At 48.5% G+C, this 24,173-nt stretch overlaps 3 protein-coding genes across 4 annotated transcripts; 2 read left to right on the top strand and 1 right to left on the bottom strand.

Moving 5' to 3' along the window:
- Positions 1–12,407: 12,407 nt before the first annotated feature.
- On the top strand, positions 12,408–15,162 carry LOC120649263 (scarecrow-like protein 30). Of its 2 annotated transcripts, XM_039926019.1 has the most exons (3): positions 12,408–12,740; positions 12,833–12,844; positions 12,922–15,162. In XM_039926019.1, exon 3 carries the CDS (start codon positions 13,066–13,068, stop codon positions 14,980–14,982), a length of 1,917 nt encoding a protein of 638 aa, XP_039781953.1. In that variant the 5' UTR covers positions 12,408–12,740; positions 12,833–12,844; positions 12,922–13,065; the 3' UTR covers positions 14,983–15,162. The 2 variants fall into 2 exon arrangements, with proteins under 2 accessions (XP_039781953.1, XP_039781954.1); XM_039926020.1 differs by lacking the exon at positions 12,833–12,844.
- A 1,795-nt stretch (positions 15,163–16,957) lies between these two features.
- LOC120649261 (uncharacterized protein At5g02240-like) lies at positions 16,958–19,102 on the bottom strand. Its single transcript, XM_039926016.1, has 7 exons — positions 18,937–19,102; positions 18,334–18,605; positions 18,204–18,240; positions 17,995–18,092; positions 17,822–17,883; positions 17,461–17,584; positions 16,958–17,307 (listed from the first exon to the last, which is right to left on the bottom strand). Exons 1-7 carry the CDS (start codon positions 18,995–18,997, stop codon positions 17,188–17,190), a joined length of 774 nt encoding a protein of 257 aa, XP_039781950.1. The 5' UTR covers positions 18,998–19,102; the 3' UTR covers positions 16,958–17,187.
- A 161-nt stretch (positions 19,103–19,263) lies between these two features.
- Positions 19,264–21,358, top strand: LOC120649262 (ribosomal RNA large subunit methyltransferase E-like). The gene is made up of 6 exons (XM_039926018.1): positions 19,264–19,431; positions 19,505–19,591; positions 19,696–19,758; positions 19,853–19,954; positions 20,645–20,894; positions 21,068–21,358. Exons 1-6 carry the CDS (start codon positions 19,351–19,353, stop codon positions 21,175–21,177), a joined length of 693 nt encoding a protein of 230 aa, XP_039781952.1. The 5' UTR covers positions 19,264–19,350; the 3' UTR covers positions 21,178–21,358.
- The last annotated feature ends 2,815 nt before the right edge of the window (positions 21,359–24,173 follow it).

The raw sequence follows: 24,173 nt of genomic DNA, 5'->3' as shown, positions 1-24,173 counted from the left end.
CCCCCCTCGCCGATCCATCGCCTCGGAACCTCGCCGCCACCGAATTGATCGCGCGCGGCACACAGGGCGCGCCACGTCGTCGGCGTCGTTCACACGCTCCGGTCGGGCTCGGGCTTGCCCGGCGGCTGGTCCCGCACCCCGCGTTTCAAGGCGCCGGAATTGAAGCCGCCGCCTCCTCATCCAGCAGGCGCCCCCCCATCCCTCTTCACTGCTCGCGCGCCTGCGACGCACACGAGCCAGTGCCGGACGGGCGCACGCACAGTCCAATCGGGATACGCCTCCGCGCGCGCCCCGAGCCAGCAGTGTCGGTCAGGCGAGAGATTTACCGGCAGTTTGTTGCAGGACGACGGTTAGTTCAAAAAATGACCCGAGGTCAACGCGAGGCGCCGGCGGCCCGGCGCGCCACGGGTCAAACGAAAGCGCCGCGGCCAGCGGCGAGGGCGCCCACCAGGTCACCACCACGGCACCACGCCCAGACTACCCCGGCGAGACGGGCGGGGCGACGCGAGAGGCCCGTGCGCGTGCCCGCCCCCAACGGACCCGCCCGGGGCTCCGGCATTTCCGGAGGAGAAATCGCTACTAGAGCGGCCCTGGTTTCCTTGTTGGTCTGGTTTGGTGGACGCGGCCGTGCCCCGACGTCGTGAATGCGACGGCGACGGCGACGGCGACGGCCGACGGCCTTGCTCGCCGCGCGCGGTTCCCGTGGAAGGGAGGCCATGTGGTACGTGGTTGCGGTGGCGGTGGGTGCGTCTCGTTCCAGCGGCACGCCATCGCGTAACGGTTTTCCTTGGCCGCGCGCGCGTGAACTCACCAGCGTGTCTAATCTTCGGTTCCACGTCTCCGGCTGGCGGCGGCGAGAGGTCAAACGCTGCATGCTCCCGTCCCGTCCGCACGCTGACACGCACACAAGTCAACTCTGAGGTTTTACTAGCATGATTCCCACTCTGCTCGCTCGCTACCGATGGATCCCAATCATTGGCGCGGTTGGTCAACTCTAGCTCTAGGTTACCAGCAGGGTTGTTGTTGTTGCAGCCCCCCTCGTAAAGGTAAATGGAGTAGACAAACTAGCTCAGCCACGTGACATTTCGGCGTTGCATACCATTACCAAAGCACATTGCAGCAGCAGGTCCCGGCCACGGCCAGCAGCAGAAGCCAAGCAAGAGTCACGCGGCTCGCCGCAGCACCTCGGGACCTGCTCTTGGAGCGCCTCCCTGCGCAGCTCAGCTCAGCTGTAACGATCCGACCTGGGGAACGGCCGGCGGTGTAGGCTCCTCCTAGCCGTGCGGCGGCGTACCACCTCAACTACTACTACTACGGACGGACTGCGCTACGGATCTAGCGCCGCGGCACGACCCCCATGCCGGACGCCCGGCAGCCGCTGGGCGCCGGATCGCGCACGGCGCTCCCCCGATCTTTTTAACTGCTCCTCAGTGCCTGTGGATGTGTCATTGTGTTGGATGGATCCGTGTCCCGTTGGAGTTTGGACAGACCCGTTGCCAGATCGAGAAGAATATCTCTACTGTACCCTAAACTGACAGCGAGAAGAGCACAAGCAGAAGGCGCGCGCGAGATGATCGTCTTCAGACAAGGGGAAGAGCACAAGAGCTGCATTTTCCCGGCCTCTTCCTGTGCCGTCCCGGCAACCGCTCGTTTCTCTGCACCCGGCTGCAGTGGCGCGGATCGCGTCTGCTTTTGGGCAATCCGCGATGGGAAATCTCATTATGCCCCCAATCACGGCAAGGTCTGAATCTGAAAAAAGACCCCGGCTTTTTACGAGACTTTCGTGGCGCCTCAAGCTATTCTCTGCTGCTGGTACCCCCGTAGTGGGATTCTAGCACGCTTGTGTACTACTAGGTAGAATCACGCGCTCCGCCACGTGATGAAGAAAAAAAGCACAAAGATAAAAAAGAAGAGGAGGTAAAAAATACAAAAGAGGGGAAAGAAGAAAAGGAAAAAATAGAGGGAAAAAAGAGAAAAGCCAAAAAAAAACAGGCCGGCGTGTGGGCGGAGGCGGCGGCGACCAGCAGCGGGCAACGCCTGCACGTCGATGTGATAATCCAGGTTTTAGGGGTTAAAAATAAAATTTTTGTGTTGTTTTAAAAATTTAAACCATGATTTCCGTAGCAAGGGTATTATTTTTGTTATTTTGGAAAAATGTATAGTCCTTTTTACAAAATAAATTTTGCAAAAGGCAAAATTTCAAAATTTATGAGGGGTTAAAATACATATTTTGTTTTTCGCTTTTACCCTCATAAAAAGATGTATTTATACTTAAAACTATCCTTGCAATTTAAAAAATAAAGCTGTGTTCTTTTGCATTTTAAAAGATTTGACAGATTTCAAAATAATTTCAAATCCTTTGATCTAGTGAATTTTTGCACAACATAAAAGTTGTAGGTCTGGAAAAATTGAACAACTTTTATTTTGGGCACTTTTTCATTTGAACCCTAGATCAACAGGAAATTTTACTTTACAGTTTAGCCCCTGAAAATTTTGGAAATTGCAAAACCACCCCCGGATTCCCTTCTCCTTCCTCTCGCTGGCAGAAACAGAGGCGCCGCCAGTTCCCCGCCCGCCAGTTGCCCCGCACCGCCCCACGTGCCGCACCCAAGCCTCCGCCCCACTTCCTCTCCCCTGCTGGCATCCCGCGCTCACGCCACGCCGCCGGCCCGCCCCCTGGAACAGCCGCTCTGCCGATGGGAGCTCGTCCACGGCTCGGAGAAGCCTTTATCTCTCCCATGAAGTGCTTATCCTCCCCTCCAATGGCTATAAATAGCCCTAACAGGTCTTGAACTCGACATCCACTGCCACCGACCGCCATTCCCGTCGCCGCTCGCCGGCCCGCCCGTGGACCCGTCTCTCCACCCCAGCTCTATCCAATTTGAGCAGTCCACGAGCTTGCCCTCGCCCTACTAAAGCTTCCCAGCCCGACCTCCCCTTCCACGCCTCGCCGGAGCGCCGCCGCCATGGCCTAGCGCCACCGCGGGCCGCTTGCTCTCGTCGCGCCGCCGCTACAGTCGACCCCGAACCCAATCCAAGACATCTACAGGTGCGCCCTAGTTCCCTCATGCTTCCTGGCCCCCGGCCCCTCGCCGCCGGCGACCAGCGCCGCCGAAATCCGGCGATCCCCTTCCTCCCTGTCCTTTTCCTTGGGCTGAGGACCCAATTATAGTGCCTAAATTATTTCTAGGGTCCTTTCTGCAAATAGCCAGCCCCTTTTTCTTTTAAACTTTGTGAACTTTGATAAATCCTAGAAAAATGTAGAAAAATCATAAAAATGCCAAATTAATTTTGTTGTGTTCCTCTCAACTAGATCTATAATTTGGTTACTAAAGTTTGTATGAAACCTTATATTGTGTGCCCTAGTTTAATTGTTAGCAAATGAGTGTTTTATTTATATCTTTTTAACCATAGACTTGTTATGCTTGATTTTTGGAACCTAGTATCCCTTCACCATGTATAATCTTGTGTAAAAATTTTGGATTTAATTCTTGACTTTTGCTTGTTATTTCATGTGTTTTATTTTAAATGTTTGGAAATTCATGCTTTATTTATATCTCATGTTCCAATATTGTGTTGTTTGTGATCTTTGGACCATGTGTTATCCATGCTATGAATAGTATTGTATAAATTTTGTAGGCCCAGTGCTAGCCTCTAGCATGAGTTTTTAATTATTTTTGATAGATGATGCTTGATTCATGTTTATTTTATGTGGCATGTTCCTGTTAGTTTTTGTAGCTGAAATTTTTATGCAAGCCTCTAATAGCCATGTGTAAGCTTTGGTAATTTTTTCAGCAATAATAGATTTGTTTAGCTTGAGTTTGTGATTTATTCTTGAGTTCTAGGGTTAATTCATGCATACTAGTATTGTTTCTGTTTTTGTTAGAATAAACTCCATGTTTGAACTTAATTTACATACATGATCTTTTCTTTAAACCTTGAGTTAATGTTTGATGTTTAATTCTTTTGAATTCAAATTCTAGATTTGAATTCAACCTACCTCATATTCTTGAATGAATTTACCCTTAGTCTCTTTTGCTTTCTTTTCAAACCATGCTTTCTTTGGGTAGCTAGTTTTGTTATTTCATGAAATCTTTTATGTTTACTTTTACTCTATAAATGATTGCCCAGTAAAGTAATATTTTTAAGCTCAGTCTTAAATGATTACTTTATTGGATAACAACTTTTTAATGAAGGAAAGCTATACTTAAGCACTTCACTAATTTCGAGTACTGCATTGCATATAGAAACGATATCACTAGTCGACGGAACATACGAGTTCATCAAGAAACCAAACGAGGACACTTCTGAAGTTCAAGTCAATATTATGGAAGATAACGAAGATTAAACGTGAACCCGAAGTCCAACAGTGAACTGCATGAAGTCCAACCAACGTCGCAAAATTAACTGAAGTCCCAAATCCAGATTCGGAAGGACTAAAGCTTATTGACTCTATAGATACCAATAAAGGCAAACTCCGGTGCATAATCCTATTATTTCAAATTATACATCTATTGTTATTATTTATCTATGCATTTAAGTTGTTGGAATTGAATGAAAATACTAGATACATAACATTAGGTTCCTATTGATTGAACACTAGAATTTGAGTCCGAAATAGCTGCTATGCTAATAGGACCGGTAAAAGTCGAGTGATTGCCTATCACTCGCGAGTTCTATAGGAGTTGATTGTTTACTTTCTGCAATCACTATAAGGACCATGGACGGATTGGGTTACTAGTTTCAACTAGTCTCATGATGGTAATCCGTCTGTGTTGAAGAACTTGATAAGGCCGCCGTGTGTGGTAGCGGTGGTTAAGCGTTTGAAAGTACTAGCCACATGCCGTAAATATGGTACGCGGCAAGCCTAGTAACTGATCGGCCCGGTAAATGGACATACCCCCCACTCTCTCATAGAGATAGGAGGTTAAAATGAAAAATAAATTTATGTTGCAAACAACCACGACTGCAGAGAGGGTCGGGCTCGCTGTAGTCGGGGAGAGTGGCACTGATCCATGAACCGGAATGAGAGGCCAACGGTTGCTTGGGAGTGACTCAACAGTGCTTCAAGCGTGTGTGTTAGGTTTACTCTTGCAAGGTTGGAAATTCGTTTCAGAATCATCCGTTTCTCGCGGAAATTGAGCCTGCTTGATCCCTTTGCCACATAGAGTAAGAAGTGAAACAATTATGATTCATAATATGGTTGAATGCAAATATATCTTCTACCATGTTTGTATAGATAGGTGCTTACCTAAATTGGTTAATCCAACTAGAATCTGAAATCTAAAACTTGAAAGTAAGGATCTACTCTTTGTTGCTTTTCAGCAAAAGAAACCCTAGAGCCTTCACAAGCTTTGCATGTCTAGCTAAAGGGGCTGATATATACCCTTAGTTGGGTAAGCTTTGCTGAGTATTAGTATACTCAGTCTTGCTTTTGACTTTGTTTTCAGGAAATCTTGGGAATACTTGGTGAGATTGACGTTATGTACGGGCTTCATCATGATGTCCTATATCGTCGCTAGCTATTGTTTTCTTTCCGCTGTTTATAAACTCTGAAGAACATATCTACTTTCAAACTTTTGAGGTATCTTATCTGAATTCTCAAACTCAGCTTATAGTAACTTTTACTATTGAAGTTTATATCGAAAAATTTTGGTTATTGTAATCTCTGGGCTCACCTTCGAGTGAGGTATGTTGTTTCGATTCGAAATACAGTGGTGTTATCGGGATTTTACCCGACAGACCAGTGATTATACCGGTTGAGGTGCGTTTAGGTGTTTAGTGCACTCGAACTGGTGTAATTCCAACTGGTTCTGCCACAGTCGAGATCCGGCAAGGCGGAGGTCGGCGGCGGGGCAGACCATCGGCGACGACCATGAGGGAGCGGGAGGGGAAAGGGGGTGGCGGCGGCGGCGCGGAGGAGCCCAAGCGAGGGCTGCAGCGACTGGCGGCGCCAGGGGACGGAGGTGGGCGCGGGACGACGCCGCGGGCCAGATCCGTCGCCTGGATGGCCGGATCCGGCGAGGCGGAGGTTGGCGGAGGGGCGGGGCAGCTGCGGCGACCGTGAGAGAGCGGGAGGGTTAAGGGGACGGCGGCGACAAGGGGCGGGAGGTGGGGAGGCGGGGTGCGCAGGACGGGTGACGGCGGAGGCCGGCAACGGCGAGCCACGGGGAGGGGGAGGGGGCGGCGGTGGATGGCGGGTGTGGGGTGGGAAGGGCTATCGGAGCCCGGCGGCGGCGGTCTGCGAGGAGAAGGAGGTGGCTGTCCGCATGGAGGGGAAGGAGAGGGAAGGGGAGGGCGGCTGCAGGAAGCGAGGAGGTTTTTTTTGTAAAGTGTCTGTACTGCGGGTTCTAATATCAAGAAACACATGGTCTTTTTTGCAAGAATAGCTGGATAGCGAGAGCGCCGCGGGAAACGACCGAGCCGGCAGGCCACGCCTCGCGTCAGGCGTCTCCCCTCCGATGCGTGTTGCTCGGGGAAGGTCCGAGCGCCCTCAGCGCTCCCCCCACGACGTATAGTATATACAGTATTCCTACGCGAATGTGAGGTGAAGTTGACGACTGCGTCCTCGATCGCCGACGGCGCCGATCCGTTGCGCGCCTGTGCTACAGCATTGCGAGCACCTACGGGTACAGCGGCACATGGATTGGTTATTTGGTTGCGCCCCCAGCGTGGCCAGAGTTTTCAGACGTTTCACACGCTGCGGTGTCCTCTTCTGATTGCTTGCTGTCAGTTAAGTCCAGTCCATACTGAACCCGGCATTGCGTGCAGCATCTGAATGCAGAATTCAGTCCACATTAATGGATTGCTGCTGTTGCTGAGAAAGGTTTTGTGACCATTTTTGCTGAACGGCCTGAATAATCTAGCTTGCTCGTTCTGGTGTGTGTGTGTGGGGGGGGGGGGGGGGGGGTGGAGGTGGAACCCAAAGGCAAACGGATAATGCTTCGGTCACTGAGATCTGTCTGCATGCAGGTAGTGTCATACATGTGCCGGAGCATGAAGCGTTGTTTCTCTTTGAAATCTTGGCGCAGGAGGCCATGTGCTTGTGCCTTGGCTGTTCCTATATTTTCTCTTCTCTCTGTGTTCGTTCGGGTGCGCTGGGTTGGTTGCGCGTCAGGGCCTGTCGTTTTTGTATCCATTAAGATTGCTTTAGGTCACCGTTCCAACTGACCGGAGTCTGGACAAGTTGATAAGGGTTTGACCTGATCGCCCTCGCTCCTTTTCGGCAGTAGATGCTTACGCCTTTTCCTTTTTCCCCCTGAAAACAAGGCTTATGCTTGTGGTTAGTTTTGATTCTCAAGAGCACATGCTTGGAACAAATGAAATGAAAAGGCATGCGGTTCAAAGTTGAAACCTGATTACCTGAGCATTTGACGCTCGAGTCAGAGTTTCAGACACTTCCAGGTCCAGTTCACAACTTCAGATTTACTTGTGTTTCCCTTGCGCGCGTTTCTTTCTGTCGCCAAGTTTCCCCGCCCGAGTTCAGTAATAAAGCTTGCCACCGTCAGTGAGTCCCATTGCTCTCTCGGTAGGAGTAGATCAGCTGGCTGCTTGCAAGCTGGCGGACGCAGCGGCGAGTCCTGGACTAGGCATTTGGCGCCACCCCCTTGTTCGGTTGGGACTGGGACTTGTGCTCCCGAGCAGGCTAGCAGGGGGACCTGGCCATGGCCTTTGGCTTTGGCATCCGGCATCAGCATCGCCTTGTGTTGCGTGTCGCGGGACGTAGGAATTGACCGGAAACGAATGATGATGACCAGATCGCCGCCGTGACCTCACCCAGATATCGCATGGAGTGTGTGCATTGACCCGATGAGCTGCTGGCTGCTGCTGCTGCCACGGGCCACGCGCCAGCCGGCCCCCCACAGCACAGCACGCGGCTCGAGCCGGTCTCTAGCCGGTGACGGTGCGCCGGTGGCGGGGTCCCGCTCTGCCCCGCCTGCCGCACACGTCGCGACGCGTCGGTGTCCGGCTCTGGCTCTGCCCTTGGACTTCGGAGGACGCGTGGTGCGCTGGGCTGTGCTGGGTTCTTTCTGGGTTCGGTTTGTGGGCACAAGGATCGGGCCTAGGGGCGATGGGATGTATCATGTGGACCGCCGGTGGGAGAAGGTCACAGTCTTGGGCCGATATTGGCGGCCCACGAACAACTGTTACGGACCAATTTTCGTCTGTGCTACGTGCGTGTGTGGTCAACTGCTCGGGTCTGCGGAAGAGATTATGTGGAAACAACGCTCCAGAATAATGTGGTTGTCTGCGGGTGACAAGAATACCTGTTTTTTCCACCTCAGGGCGAGTCTGCGAAGGAGGAAAAATAAGATCTCCAAGCTGAAAAAACCGAATGGTCAGGTTGTCGAGAATGAGGAGGAGATGGGGGCTTTAGCGACGGAGTTCTACAAGACGCTGTACCAATCGGAAGGCACACATGACATGGAGCATGTTTTGGACATGGTTCCAATTAAGATTACAGCGGGGATGAATGAGGGCCTGCTAGCGCCTTTTGAAAAGGAGGAAGTCAAAACAGCCCTCTTCCAAATGTTTCCGACCAAGGCACCGGGGCCGGATGGCATGCCTGCGCACTTTTTCCAGCGTCATTGGGATCTCTGCGGTAAGGATGGATTCGGATGTTTATTCGAATGTCAGATTTTTGGTCATTTTTCTTTGATTATGGACAAATAAGATATAGAATTTACTATGTAAATTCATAGCCTTGTATTTACATTGATCTTGTAAAGATTCATAAAAACTAAACCTCAAATTTATCATATATATTCTCAAATAATAGATATAAAAATTCGAATACGGATCGGATACGGATTCGAATCTTTTTTCACCTTTTTAATTGTAGGGAGCAAATAATACATAAAAAAATCTATACAAAATTTTATTCTTATGTGTAATAATATGCTTGATAATATAAAAAAATATTAGCATAAAATTTTAAGCATATCTATTTTAAAATATTAAATTTGTTCTAAGAATTCGGATGTCTGGATCCATCCTTACTCTGCGGGGAGGAGATAATGACGGTAGTGCTCAGGGTTCTGAGAGGGGAGGATGATCCATCAGTTCTCAACAGCACATGTATTGTGCTTATCCCGAAGGTGGAGAGTGCGGAGGAGCTCGACCAATTTAGGCCAATAAGTCTGTGCAATGTTGTTTATAAGATAGCGTCCAAAGTGATGGCCAACAGGCTAAAGAAGGTGCCTCCTGAGATAATTTCAGAGGAGCAATCAGCTTTTGTGCCAAGGCGAATGATCTAAGATAATATTATTACAGCTTATGAATGCATGCATTTTATGAAGAAGAAAAGAGCTCGTGGCAGCAGGTTTTGTGCTCTTAAGCTGGATATGACAAAGGCTTACGACAGGGTAGAGTGGGAATACCTGAGAGCCATTATGATCCGCCTTGGCTTCCATCGGATTTGGGTCGACATGATCATGAGATTGGTAACTTCGATTTTTTTTTCTCGGTTTTATTTAATGGGGAGCGGCAGGAGTGCTTTACGCCCACCAGGGGGGTCCGTCAAGGAGATCCGATCTCACCCTATTTGTTCTTGTTAGCAGCAGAGGGCCTTTCGTGCCTCTTGAAATCCAGAACTCAGTCATCGAACCTCAGTGGAATCTCAGTGTCTGCCTCGGCTCCGATGGTCAGTCACCTCTTGTTCGCAGATGACAGCCTGCTGTTTTTTAAGGCAAATAGGGAGAGCGCGGATGAGGTGAAAGATGTGTTGGATATCTATTGCCAGGCTTCTGGTCAGCGGATTAACATGGTTAAGTCCTCAATACATTTTGCCAAAAGGAGTGAATGGCAACACACGTGCAGCCATCATGAATACCCTCCAAGTCCATTGTGAAGCTCTCAGTGAGAAGTACTTGGGCATGCCCTCGGATGTTGGTGCATCAACGAATGGCGCGTTCAAGTATTTCAAAGACAAGGTGTGGAAGTGAGTTCAAGGCTGGTTGGAACAGACCTTATCGGCCAGCGGGAAGGAGGTACTGATCAAGGCGGTGGCGCAAGTTGTGCCAACGTACTCTATGTCATGTTTCAGACTGCCGCGGGGCTTATGCCAGCACATTGATGGCTTACTCCGAAGCTTTTGGTGGGGAAGCAAGGAGGGTAAAAGGCGTACATGCTGGGTGGCATGGGAGGAGATGACGAAGCCAAAATATATGGGCGGACTGGGATTCAGGGATATAGAAATTTTCAACCTTGCACTTCTGGCACGTCAGGCTTGGCGCATCCTACAGGAACCAGGCTCGCTTAGTGCAAGAATTCTTAAGGCTATTTATTTCCCGGAGAGGGAGTTCTTGAAGGCAGAATTGGGCTTGTCCCCGTCTAGAATTTGGCGCGCCATTGTTGATGGTAAGGAGGTGCTAATGCAAGGCCTGATCCGCAGGATTGGGACGGGGGGAAGAAACGGAGGTTTGGCGGATGAACTGGCTCCCACAAGATGGACTCCTACGGCCAGTCTGCTGCACCAGTGACAATCCACCAACCAAGGTGAGTGAGCTGATTGATCCTATGACGCTCACATGGAATTTACAGGTGGTGGAAGCGCACTTTCTACCGATGGATCAGGAGTTGATCATAAGCATACCCCTGTCCGGGGGACGGCATGAGGATTTCTGGGCGTGGCACTATGAGAAGACCAGAGTGTTCACAGTCAGATCAGCCTACCGGATGCTTATATCCAACCGTGAGCGTAGGGCGGATTGGATCGAACATAACCCGGGAAGTTCCGACATCGCCGCGGACCAAAAAGAGTGGAAGAAGCTGTGGTCTGTCAAGGTTCCAGCGAAGGTACGCATGTTTTTTGTGGAGGCTAGCAAGGCATTCTATTCCAACTGGTGATGTTCGACACCGCAGAAACATGGCGCAGACTAGTGGCTGCTCGTTATACGGCCACGAGGACTCGTGGAAGCATTCGCTATTGGAGTGCAATATGGCAAGGTGTGTCTGGGCCCTTCAGCATGATGACCTCGTTGATTTTATCAGCCAGGCACAGAACGTGAGCGCGCGAGGATGGCTTTATGAAGCGATAGCGATTCTCACTCACGACAATTTGGTGAGACTTGTGGTCACGCTATGGGCTATTTGGCATGCGAAGAGGAAGGCAATCCATGAAGGTATTTTTCTAAAAGCCCGTTGTCCACCCACAGTTTTATTGAGAGGTTTGTTTCAGATCTGGAGATGGCTATCTCAAAATCGGAGAAGGAAGTTGTCGCACAGGCAAGGGGCGCACCTGGCGTGGCACCGCAATGGATACCACTTGTGCAAGGATCACTGAATGTTAGTGTTGACGCCGCTCTCTCAAAAAATTCGAATGTAGCGGCAATGGCGGCGGTGGCGAGGGACGAAGCTGGCATTTTCATGGGGGCGTCAGCTTTGGTTCTGAAGGGCATCTCTGACCCGGAGACGGCGGAGGTGCTGGCGTGCAGGGAGGGTTTGGCCCTTGCAACTGATCTTCTGTCGAGGAGAGTTTGCATTGCAACCGACTGTGCCACTGTGGTGAAGAATTTGGAGGGACCCAGGATGGGTTGCTACGGCCAGGTGATTAGGGAGCTAAAGGCAGGCATGGCGACTTTTGACAGGGCCAAGATTGTTCATGAAGGCAGGGCGTCGAATGTTGATGCTCACAGGCTAGCCAGAAGCTCGATCTACTAGACCGAAAGGAGGCATGTTTGGTTCTTATTTCCTTCAGATGGAGTCTGTACTAGCTTTACTGATGTTTAATTAGTGTGGTGCACCCCTCAAAAAAAAAAAAAAACTGCTCGGGTCTGCTCCGGCGGCATCTCGTCCGGTTCACACCAGTGATGGGTGGGTGCGTTGGGTCCACTCGGATTCTTCCTTGCGCCAATTGCCGTTTCTATACATGCGGCTTTACAACGCTTTGGTTCCAGGTTGTAAAATGATGCAACTAAAAAACAAAACAACGTTGCCACTGCCTTTTGCTACATAATAGATCATGGACTCAGTGGATTCTTGTGCTGGCCACTGTGATTGAATGTTGCCGTATTCATTATTCAACCATTGCCTCTAACTCTTTTGACCGCCATGAATTACTCAGTGATGGAAGCAAACTTTTTTTTATTCTAGTCCCCCCTTTCAAATTATTATTCTTTTTGATTTTTCTACATATATAAAATTTATTATGCATATAGATATAACACATATCTAGATTCATAGCTAAGATTATATATCTAAAAAGGTTAAAATGACTAATAATTTAAGACGGAGAAAGGAGTAAGTCCGATTTTGGCGTGCCATAAACGCATAGTGCAAGGCTAGGGAGTGCAGTCCGGAAAAAGGAAACAAAAATAAAATCCGGTGTGTATTTCGGAAACGAATAGAAATGATCCGGTGTACTTGGCCCTCGTCCTTGCAGGCTGCAAACCATAGTTGCCCTCCGCAGAGGATCTCACCATTTCCCGCGCCGTCTCCCGCTCGACGGGTCCCTGATCTGCGCATCAGCATCACCGAGGTGCAGCCCCTCCTCCCACCTCGACTACCAAACACCAATCCGTCTGCTGATTCGTTTCCGCTGCAATTTATAGTAAACAAATCTCCCAGTTGACAAAGAACCACTGCCGCATCACCCTAACCGGGGCTCTTGGTTCTTGGACTCTTGCTGCCGCTGCCCCGACTCACCACTGCTTTCTTTCTCCAAGGTTCCACGCATCAGGGGCGGCGGCGTCCGGACCTCGGATGCGGGGCATCGCCGCTTCATAGCCGCAGCTAAGCACGTAAGCGACGTTTGCTTGCCCTCCTCTCTCAATCTTCCCTAGGAGCGTGGATCACAGATCTTGATACAGAGTTGTTCTCGTACGCTCTTCAGTCGGATTGCAGGGTAATCTTGTCTTCTATCTCCTGTTGATTTACTTGCCCGCAATGAACATGGGATGCTAATTTTTGCTCCGCCATCAGCTTTTCTTGTCATTTGTAGCTCTCTGAGCGGAATCATTGTGTTCTTGAGAACGAGAAGGAGTATCGTAGAGGTGCGATTGATGAACCTGTAGGGGATTGCAACATAGAAAGTCAGAGGCATAAATCTTGTCGATACAAGCTCCAATGGCAATGCATCCTGGTTCTCGTAGTGATCTGAACTTTGGTGATGTGTTCGCTAACTCCAATCCACCCACCGGTCGCATGATTAATTTCTCCCTCCAGCAACAATCACAAGTTCAAATTTTCCCTTCATATGGACCCCATAGTCATAATCCTCCTGTCAATTCACATCCATCTCCATCCCTGGCCATGCCTGGTGGCGTCACGCCAAGTCCAGCATCAACCACCACAACCGAGCTGGACAACTCCGAGGATGCCGTCCTTGCATACATCAATCAATTCCTTCTTGAAGACGAGGATGATGAGTCTTTTCCTGTTACCAGTGCACCTGTGGATGATTCGGCCCTCCTCGCCGTTGAGAAGCCCTTTGTTGACATCCTCAAGTCTGCTAAGCCTGCACAGGCATATGAAGGGAAATCTTGGATGACTGGTCATTGTGATATCCCAGGAATGGGAGGTTTGGATGATGTGGTCAGACATACTCAGAAATCTTGCCAATCACCTTGTGAAATGGTGAAGGAGGGTTCAGTTTGTGCTGCTCATAAAGGTCGGAAGAACCCGCATGATGATGGATTGGAGATGGAGGAGAGGAAGAGCAAGCAATCCGCACTGTGTGAGGAGGAGACAGTCCGAGAGATGTTTGACAAAGTACTTTTGTGTACTGATGAGAATTGTGAGTTCCGGTCACCACTGCCAATTGACGCACAAATTAGCAGTGGATATGTGAAAGGATCAGGAAATAGAAGAGGACGAAGGAAGGGAAGATCTGGTGCTGGTCTGGAGGAGGAGGCAGTCGATCTCACGACCCTACTTATACATTGTGCTCAGGCCGCAGCTATTGATGATCACCGGAATTCAAATGAGTTGCTGAAACAGATTAGGAAGCATTCTTCTGCTACTGGAGATGCGGGCCAGAGGTTGGCGCACTACTTTGCTAATGGGCTTGAGGCTCGTCTAGCTGGCACTGGTAGCACCATCTACTGTCAAATTGCCGCAAAGAGAACTTGTACTGGTGATATTCTGAAAGCATTCGGTTTGTATGCTAAAGCATGCCCATTTATGAAGATATCTCACTATTTCTCAAATTCAACCATCTTGAATGTTTCTAAGAGTGCGTCAAGGTTGCACATTATTGATTACGGGATACGGTATGGTTTCCAGTACCCCGTACTCATGCAACGGTTCTCAAGGAAACATGGTGGACCCCCAAGCCTTCGAATCACTGGTGTTGACTTTCCCCAGCCAGGATTCCGCCCTGCAGAGCGTATAGAGGCAACAGGGCGACGGCTACATGAGTATGCCCGTATGTTCGATGTCCCCTTTGAATATCACGCCATTGCTGGCAAGTGGGATAGCATCCAGGTTGAAGATCTCAACATAAATAGCGATGAGCTTCTTGTTGTCAATTGCCTTTACCGAATGAGGAACATGATGGATGAGACGGTGACAGATGACAGCCCGAGGACAAGGGTTCTGAACACAATCAGAAAGTTGAATCCCCATTTGTTTGTTCATGGGATTATCAATGGTACTTACAACGCGCCCTTCTTCGTGACACGATTTAAGGAGGCTATGTTTTTTTTCTCTTCACATTTTGATATGCTTGAAGCAAATGCCTCACGAATGGATGAACATAGGCTGCTTATTGAAAGAGAATTTGTTGGACGGGACGCTCTGAATGTGATTGCCTGTGAGGGTACGGAGAGGATCGAAAGGCCGGAGACGTACAAGCAATGGCAGATGAGGAACCTCAGAGCAGGTTTCAGGCCGCTACCTCTTAACGAGGAGGTAGTGAAGAGAGCAAGATACAAGGTGCGCAAGAGCTATCACAGGGACTTCCTCGTTGACGAAGATAACAAGTGGATGCTACAGGGTTGGAAGGGCCGTGTCCTCACTGCTCTTTCCGCATGGACTAGCTAGACATATAAATACTACTAGGCTCAGCTATGACATCTTTCATGAATTTATCATTTTTTTATCAATTCATTTTGTTGTATGATCTTAATATTTATGAATTCTAGCCCTTTTTGCGTGTGACAAAATTTTGAAGTTCAAATTGACTGCAATATAATATTCTTCCTGCTTGCAGGAGTTCCCTAACATATTTGGTGTAATAGAGCAACATGTTTCGGTTACTTTGTTTCTTCTATTATAGAATTGCAGACACTAATATTGTTCACTGAATCAATAGCACCATTTTTTTTTATCTTTTTTGCTGCTTTGTTTCATTGACAGCTGTCATCACTTCAGTAAAAAAAATGTTTAGGCTCAGCTGTGCCTTTTACAAATATATTAATTGATTTAACATTGAATGTTGAAGTTCAACTTTTACAGGAAACAATGCAGCCTGTAGGTTCCTGCCCAATATATTTGTGCAATAGGGTAACACGAGATTATCTCTTATATCAATTAAGTCACTAATAATCAGTAGCACTAATAAAATTTTGCTGTTTATTGTTTGCTCTCGTTACTTCTTGGGAAAAAAAGAGTGATGAGATAGTCAGCGGCAGCATGGGAATTTGATAAGCATTCTTTCATAATCTCTACACAACGAAATCAGCACCATCCTCGTCGGGCTCACATCACGCCACGTCACCCGCAAAAAACTTGGTCGTCGGATTGTGCGATGAACGGCTCAGATTGGTGGAAGGTCCAACGATTTTGCAAAAAAGCCATCGACTTTCACCGGAATCCCACCCGCCGTCCCTCCCTCCTCTCAAGCTCCTTCCCCATCTTTTCAATGCGCGTCTCCCCAGCCAGAGGTGGCGCGACGCGGCGAGGCAGCCTCCGGTGACGACAGCGGTGGCAGCGGCCTCCCCGACCTCCCGTGGCGTGCGAACCCCGCCTCCACGGCGAGAGACGGCGCGCGGGGCCCTCCCTGACGTCCGCGGCCGGAGACGACTCATCGCCGGAGAAACCACGCTGGGCTCAACCTCCGGCGGGGCGGGCAGCAGGATTGGCCACGCCCCGAGCCGGCGGAACGACTGGGAAACCTCCCACAGCGGTGGCTCGACGGCCACAGACCAGCTGCCCCGAGCGCCGTCGGCCCGTCCGTCCCCCCGCAGCTCCCCCTGCTCCGGCGCCTCCATGGAGCCCCGCCATGGCTTTGCGAAGTCCCTCCCTTTGCCTGCCATGCGGAAGAGAAGGACGAAAAGCAACTACATAGAAAATGGTAACCAGCTCCGTAGACGCTGAGCAATAAGTGTAGTGGGTCCCATGCACGTGGCATATACTGGTTAGCGTACCTGGACCGACCTGCCAGCACGATGGACGTCCTGCTAGCACGTGTGACTTTATTTTTTCTTTTTCATTAAAGTGATTTTGTTTCAATCGTTCCACCATGGATACACAAAAATAACATTTCTATGTGTATTTAAAAAGTTATAGAGATTTTTTCTTTTCACAAATTTTGTGAACTCCATGCTTCCACAAAATAGTTAAATTTGAGGTTTCAAGTGACATACATCAAAAAAGAAAATAGAGCTTTGCAGTTTCACTGTTAATATAGACAGATCGTCTAATCTATGTGAAAATACTACTTGAGAAAAATACTTTCTTCAATCTTCATACTTGTCTGCCTCTTATCATTTCTACTACATATCGTCACCAGACTCATCACATCAACTATGATGAAGTAAAGACCCAAAACCACCAAAGTACACTGGCCATCGTCGGTAGGCGCGGCAACGCCGCGCATTGATTCTAGTAATTATCTAAAGAAATGCCGAGTTTTGGGGCAAGATTATGAGGCCACGAAAGCAATGAAATAAAGATGCCAATCAATAGATGCCTTGTTCAAATATCAGCAGGATGAGGGCGAGTTCACCGGAAAAAAGAATATGCACCCAGATGCAGACAAGAAACTGCACTAGGTAACCAGGATCGGACCATGACGTAACAGCTGAATAATCGAAGCAACCAGAAAGTGTTCTTTAACTTTAGCCACAAACACACTGGTTTCTTTCAGCAGTTCTGATAATGTGATTTGTAATAATCACACTAAACTACAGCTCCATCATTCACATGCTACTAGTTTTATATATGTAGTACAAGTCCACAAGCAATGGAATGGAACACCATGGAAACCTAGAATGTGGGCATGCGGTAGGTTTCTTAGGGGATAGCTCAAAACCGAGCCGTAATCTGGGAGAACAGCGCCCTGAAATCCTTTGTAGGTGTGCCCACACCTTCAGGCTTTGATGCCAAATCAAATGCCTTGAACTTTGCCTCTTCATACTGCAGAGCCTGTCACGAAAAAAGGTCCAAAATCTGAGTGGCAGCGTTACCATGCCTTTTCAATGGGCTCATGGCCATACTCATTTTTAACTTGGTTCTTTTAGACATATCTGTACATATGATGGTTCAGTGCATATATTTTAGCAGGATGCCTATGCATACCTGTACACAAACTTCAGCCACATCAGCTCTAGGAATTGACTTTGTATCAGTCTGGAGAAGTTCATCATCCTTCCCAACAATTAACTCCCTCACTCCCCCATCTTTGTCTTGTAAACCTCCAGGCCTAAAATTTGAGGGGCAGAAGGAAAGAGCATCATATTACAAATCAGAGAAGACAGTAAGATTGGCTACATTCTTTTGTATTAGTTTCATGCAATTTTCAGGCTTTACACAATGTAAAGATTTTTGTAGTTGTCCAAAAAAGAATATTAGCATTATTCGTATAAATGTCTCTTACACAGCATAACCAAAAGAAGCAGAATAACTTTGTTTGGCTCTACGCGTTCTGTGTAGTATGTACCTTATTATTGTATAAGGAACTCCACTGTCTGCCAAATACTGTTCTGCCTTGCGCTTCCATACCTAAACAAACATATACAAAAATTCTTGATCTCACATTTACAAAGGTGATCTAGATTTCTAGGTGCATCGTGAAACACAGTTGTCTAGGGGTATATTTAAACTCCAACTTACTAGTATATTGCCGTTTCCAAGACTGTTCAGTGGATGGTTAGGATTTGTTCCTCCCATGGAACCCACCAACACTATATGCTTCACCCCAGCAGCTTTGGCTGTCAAGTGTCAAAATATGCAAAACACTTAACAAATATTTATACATTGAAGTATGATCTGTCGACAAAATTAATGACTGATCCATTGAGCATAACGAACAGCAAGCTTACCAGCATCAATCTGATTCTTTTGGCCAATCCAATCCACCTACACACATCCAAAACCATTTTTTTTAACCACAGATTAATCTTTACAATAACACATTTGACATATGATCTGTAACGGGTTCACTAAACCAACCTGCTCAGGGTACATTCCATCTTCATAGTAGAATTCAGGTCTCCCGCCTTTGCTTGGGTCGAAACCTGGTTTCATCTTGGGGACGGCACTTGTGAGGATTATGAGAGCATCAGCACCCTGAACAGCAGGTGCCAGACGATCTGCATCCCTTATATCAGCAATGTAAACATCATCTGCTCCCCCAATTTTCTGTTTGCTCTCCTCTGACCTCACTAGACCTCTTGCGACAAATTGCTCGGATCTCTCTTTCAGCTTGTTGTACACAATATGGCCTAACATAAGTAATGCCAGTGTGTCAGGGAGCACAAAGAGGAATGGAGTTGCAGAAATTGCTACAGAGCCACTGCAGCTTCACTAGCATCTACTAAATCTATGAAGACGGCAGTCAAATTGTGAATAAACCAAAATCGATAGCATTTCCATTTCGATCAAATTCCCATAACACGCTAGCAACCAGAATTCCCCACCAGAGAGTCTCAGCAGCCTTGAACAACAGACGAATTGGCAGATCATCTCTCCGCACGGAAGCGCGTGCGACGACTAACTACGACTACGCAGGCCTAAACGCTGCACCAACGGAGTTGACGGGGAAGGTAGAGGTACCTGTTCGGCCGCCGGCGCCGGTGACGAGGACGGTTGGACGGGGTGCGGCCGAATCCGCCATGACCTCGTGCTCGCGGCGACTCGGCTCGTGCAGGATTCCCCTCTCGTTTGATGCAGGCTGCAGCTGTCGATAACCGCAGTGGCCGGTGGGTTTCGGAACCGTCTAGAAGGTCGTGCCGATCCGGTGGCTCGCGCGGCGCGGAGGGCGTCCACGTCACCCTCTCCTCTCTGTGTTCGGGCTGAAAGGCTACGCATGCGAATGCCCAAGGGCCCAACCCAACACGGACCAGCCCAACCATGTAGTACGGGCCAAATCCTATGCGAAAAGGAGAAGGAAAAAGGAAAGAGGAAGGGCTAAAACCCTAGCAATCCCCGCCGTCGCCGTCGCCGTCGGACGAGACCGCCACTCTCGCCATGAGCGCCGCGGGGGGCACCGCCGACTTCTTCTACCGCGAGTCGCAGCGGCTGGGCTATGTCGCCCGCTCCGCGCTTAAGGTCCGCACCCGCGCTCTCCCTGTGCCCATCTCTTCCCGTCTCATGCCGCTGACCCGTTGCGTTGCTGCTGCAGCTGATCCAGATGCAGAAGCAGCACAGGCTCATCGCCCCGGGCGCCGCCGTGCTGGACCTCGGCTGCGCCCCCGGCGCGTGGCTTCAGGTGACGATCCGTTTACTCTCCCCTGTCTCCTCAGCTGCCTCTCAGCTTGTGATCAGTCCTCATTTCCGGATGCGATTGACTTGCCCGGTGGCTGCTGCGTGCAGGTGGCATGCCAGAACCTGGGCCCCCTCGAGAAGGGCGGCGTTGTCGTTGGCGTCGACGTTAAGGTCAGTGGCGGTTGAATCGTCGGCCGTCAACGCGATTGATTGCTGATGGATGGGCTTGTTAATCTGATTCGATGACTCGGTTGTTGCAGAGCAGAAGGTGAAGGTCCCCTCTGCGCACTGCGACTCACGGGTCAGGACGGTCTGTGCAGATGTCATGACTATGATGAAGCAACAGGCTCGGGCGATGTCACCACAGGTTCGATTGCTCGTTTCCTTTGTGATGTGATCATGTGAATTGTGATTGAATATTTTTGCAACATTTATTTGCTTCGCATAGTCTGGAACTCTGGAACAAGGAATGGTGGCATATTGCTCAATTAAGTTTGGATTGTGCTGAAGCTGAGATTTGCCTTGGCTACCTTTTAGTTTGTCGAAGTGAAGTGAACACTTAGATTAGATATATGATGTTTTGTAGATGGAAAGGCAAGCATTCCTAGACTTTGAATACAACTCAAATAGGCAATTTACTATAGCGAGTAGGGACTAGAGTCTAGAGATGCAACAAATTCATAGTCTGAATATTTCTTTGATGCTTCAAACTTTGAAGGGCACCATTTACTTAATCAGTGATTAGTCCTGAAATGAAAAGCACGATAGTTAGTTGTTAAAATGAAAGCATTATTGTAGTGAAGCTGAGCTCACTTTTTTTTCAGCTGTCTATATGTGGTGTACATAACCCAAACCTCTATCTTTGTACTCTGAGCTACTGCTCATAGGAGAATTCATCAATCGAAAAGCCAAACTTTCCCTTTTTGGTTTAGGCTTATGATTAGAGAGACCAAATCAAGGGTTTCAGTTTATGTGTCCTGTGAACTTGTAATCAGTTTATATGTGTTTCAGTTTATAGTTTGATACTTTGATTAATGGATTTTGTCCTCTTGTACAGGAACGAGGATTCTCTGTGATATTGTCCGACATGTGTCCACGAATTTCAGGGATCAAAACCCGAGATGAAGCTATATCTTGCGAATTGGGCATGCGTGCTCTCTCTTTGGCAATAGGGAAGATAAAAGTAAAAGAATCTGATACTATGGAGAAGTATCTGAGCTCAACTGAGCCTGATCCTGACGAGGATGGTGTTCTTCGTCGTGGAGGCAACCTAGTATTGAAGTTTCTTGAGAACGAGGATGTATCAGGTTAATATAATTTCTGACCATTATCTATTTTTAGAGCAACCATAATCTGATTTGAGAAGTGCTTCTGTGCTCTTCCACTGAAGCTTGGACTTAAGTGTTATTGTTTCATCTGACAGAGGAACATTCACCCCTGCTACGATTGACTTAGACTGCTTCTTGTTGTGTTGGTGCAGGTTTTGGCAAGTTTTGCAAAGTGAAGTTCAAGAAAGTATCATTGTTGAGACCCAAAGCGACCCGACCTAGCTCAAGGGAGATCTACATGATCTGCGAAGGTTTGCGATAGAAATGAGTGCTTCAGAAGGAAAGCGCGACTCCACACCAGGGCAACTCAGTTACCTTGAGTTGGGGCAATTGTTCTGGTGGCAAACTGGCAATGCTTGATCCTTCGGGGGCGAGACGCCGCAAAGCTTTGGTGCTACGTTTAATTACTCTATCGAAACTGCGCTAGTAGTTTGTGCTAGAAATACTACTGTTGTGGGGTTCTAGGGGTACCCACAGCCGGGTGGCGGAACGCACCCGCCTATTCCCAGTGAGGGAGTACTCGGGGAAGTACTAGGCGATGGGGCTGGATCTACGCTGAGAAAGGGACTCAAGAACACACGATTTAGATTGGTTCGGGCCGCCGGAGTGTAATACCCTACGTCCACTGGGAGATGTATTGTTCTTGGTGGTGTGTATGAACCTATCCTCTGCTGGCCTTGGCTCTTGCCCAGCCTGAGGTTTTCTAGCGGCGCCCCCTCCTTTTATAGATCAAGGGGGAGCGGATACATAGAACGTTGATGCCCTGACAGGTGGGCCCAACGTGACTGTGGCTACAGTGGTAGCGAATCTTTCCTCCGATATGCACCCTGCTGCTCTTGTGACTCAGGGGGTCTTTTCTTGTCCCGTCAGCTAGGCGCTCGTTGGAGTAGCGTAGCTTGCGGCGTGGCCTGCTGAGGCTATTATGTAGCGTCATAATGGGCGGAGCCGAGCCGTCGTATCCATCTGCCACGGCAGGCTGGCAGATGCGGTATGGGCGGCGCCAGCGGCTCCACTGCCTTGGTAATACGCGATCAATAGTGTCCCCTGGTCAATGAGACGCTTCAGCTTCTGTCATATCAATGCAGACGTTCACCTACTGCAATAAATGCAATGGTGGGTGAACGTTAGCAAGGAAACCCAAACGGCCATGTCTTGTAGACACGTGGCGGCTCCGGACCACCCCGACGCGGGGCGCCGATCTCTTCCCTTAGTGAGGGGTCCGGTTATTATATAGAGGGTCCGGGACCCAATGAGGGGTCCGGGACCCCATGAGGGGTCCGGGACCCTGCGGGGGTCCGGTCTCCTTGGGAGGTCCGGAGCCCCGGCTGGTTGCGCACGAGTTCCTGCCTCTTCTGGGACACGTGGTGTCTCCGGACCCCTCCCAGCTGTGAAACGGTCCGGGCCACTGCTGGGAGAACAGGACTCCGGACCGCAGGGGTCCGGCTGTCTGGATGTAGTTAAGGATAACTACAAGATTCTTGCCTGGACACAGCAAGAGAGGGTACCCCAGTCCTGGGTACCGACAACTACGAACAACATGACATCCTAACTTTCTGTTGGTACCAGTTCGTGTTGCAAAATACGGAGTATCCTTTATAAGGCCAATTGTCGGTTGTACACATAAGCCAGATGATTGCTGGCCCTCAAAGCCCACTTAAGTTGTGCAACGTTTTCCGCCCGCAGGGTCAGGGCTTTGTTTGGATGTAGAGGGATAATAATTAGCCCTCCCAAATTTTGCAATTTAGGAGTAGTAAACGTATAAAACTCATTCCATAATTTCTAAATTAATTTGCGAGACAAATTTAATAAATCTAATTAATTTATAATTTGCTATTGTGATGCTAAGTAAATATTCGCTAATTATGAATTAACATATCTTGTTAGATTCGTTTTGCAAATTAGCTCAAAAATTTTGTACATTAATTTTATTTTATGATTTTAAATGGCAAAATTTTCTAGAAACAATTTTGAATCCTCTGGATCCAAAACAGCCCCGGAACTTGCGAGCAGCTGGCGTGTGGTGCGGCGCGGGCACCTGCCAGACCGACTAGACTGGTCAGCCGGAGAACAGTGCCACGCAGACACGACCGTGCCATGCTGGCACTAGCCTTTTCGTTGGCCAGCAATATGCTGGCTCCACGTGTCACGCTCCCGCCCACAACCTAGTCTGCCGATGTGAGCCCACGGACCGAAGTGATATACTCGAGACGGTACCATTTTTCTAGTGTATCCGTGATCCGTCCATCCACGGCTTCTCTAGAGTAATCAATGTTTGAGGCTGTATTTGGACGACCACACGAGCAACTCCAACAGTTTAGCTAAATTTATTTTATTATATAAAAATAGAAAAATAATTTTAAAATAGAGATTCAATAGATTCTCTATCTGACTCGAGTTCTCGCACACTTCTCCTACCTCCTGCCGCCGCCGTCGCGCTTTGGCCTCTCCCGTCCGTAGCAGCCGTTGTGCCCGTTCCCGCACGCAAGCCCTGCCGCCGTCGCACCATGCTGGGGTCGCGCCCTGCCGTCGCCCTTTGCCGCTCTCGCGCCTTGCCGCCGCCGCCGCCTCACCTCGCAGTTGCGGAGCGCAGGAAGGCGAGGCGCAAGGCGCTGAACTAGGAGCAGGGCCGTACCAAAGTTTTGGTGGCCCTGGTGCAAAATTCAAATGGTGACCCTATAATTATATTATAAAATACAAATAATGGAAATATATTCATACATAATATAATTATATTATCATATCCTTGTCCTCTCACATTATCTATATCAAGGTCAAGGTTCTTCAATTCATTTTGTAAAACATCAAATAATCCTTGCCCTGTTGTATCGTTTATATCTAGAAAGCCTAAAAATGATTCCTCAATGCGAATAGAATCTGAAGATGTGTCAACATATCTTATGATCAAAGACATTTGTTCTTGGTGGCTTATATCAGGGGTACAATCAAGTATAACTGAGAAATACTTTGATTCCTTTATTTTTCTAATTATTTCACACCTAATAGAAGCAGCAATCGAATCTATTACCTCATTCTGGATGCCATGACCAAGGTAATGTTTATGAATGTCATCATTTGTTATGAGTTTAACATGCTCCTGAATAACTGGATCAAATTCAGCCATCATCTCAACCATGCCCAAGAAATTCCCATTGTTGTCTTGGTTCCTGAATGTTTATGAAAGGGAGTCACGAACTACATCTACATCAGTACATCACTAACGTTATGACATCACTAACGTTAAGAAATTTGAAGGAAGGG

Source organism: Panicum virgatum, chromosome 9K (genome assembly GCF_016808335.1).
Source record: "Panicum virgatum strain AP13 chromosome 9K, P.virgatum_v5, whole genome shotgun sequence".
NCBI classification, from domain to species: Eukaryota; Viridiplantae; Streptophyta; class Magnoliopsida; order Poales; family Poaceae; genus Panicum; species Panicum virgatum.
This window is presented reverse-complemented; position numbering and strand designations above follow the sequence as displayed.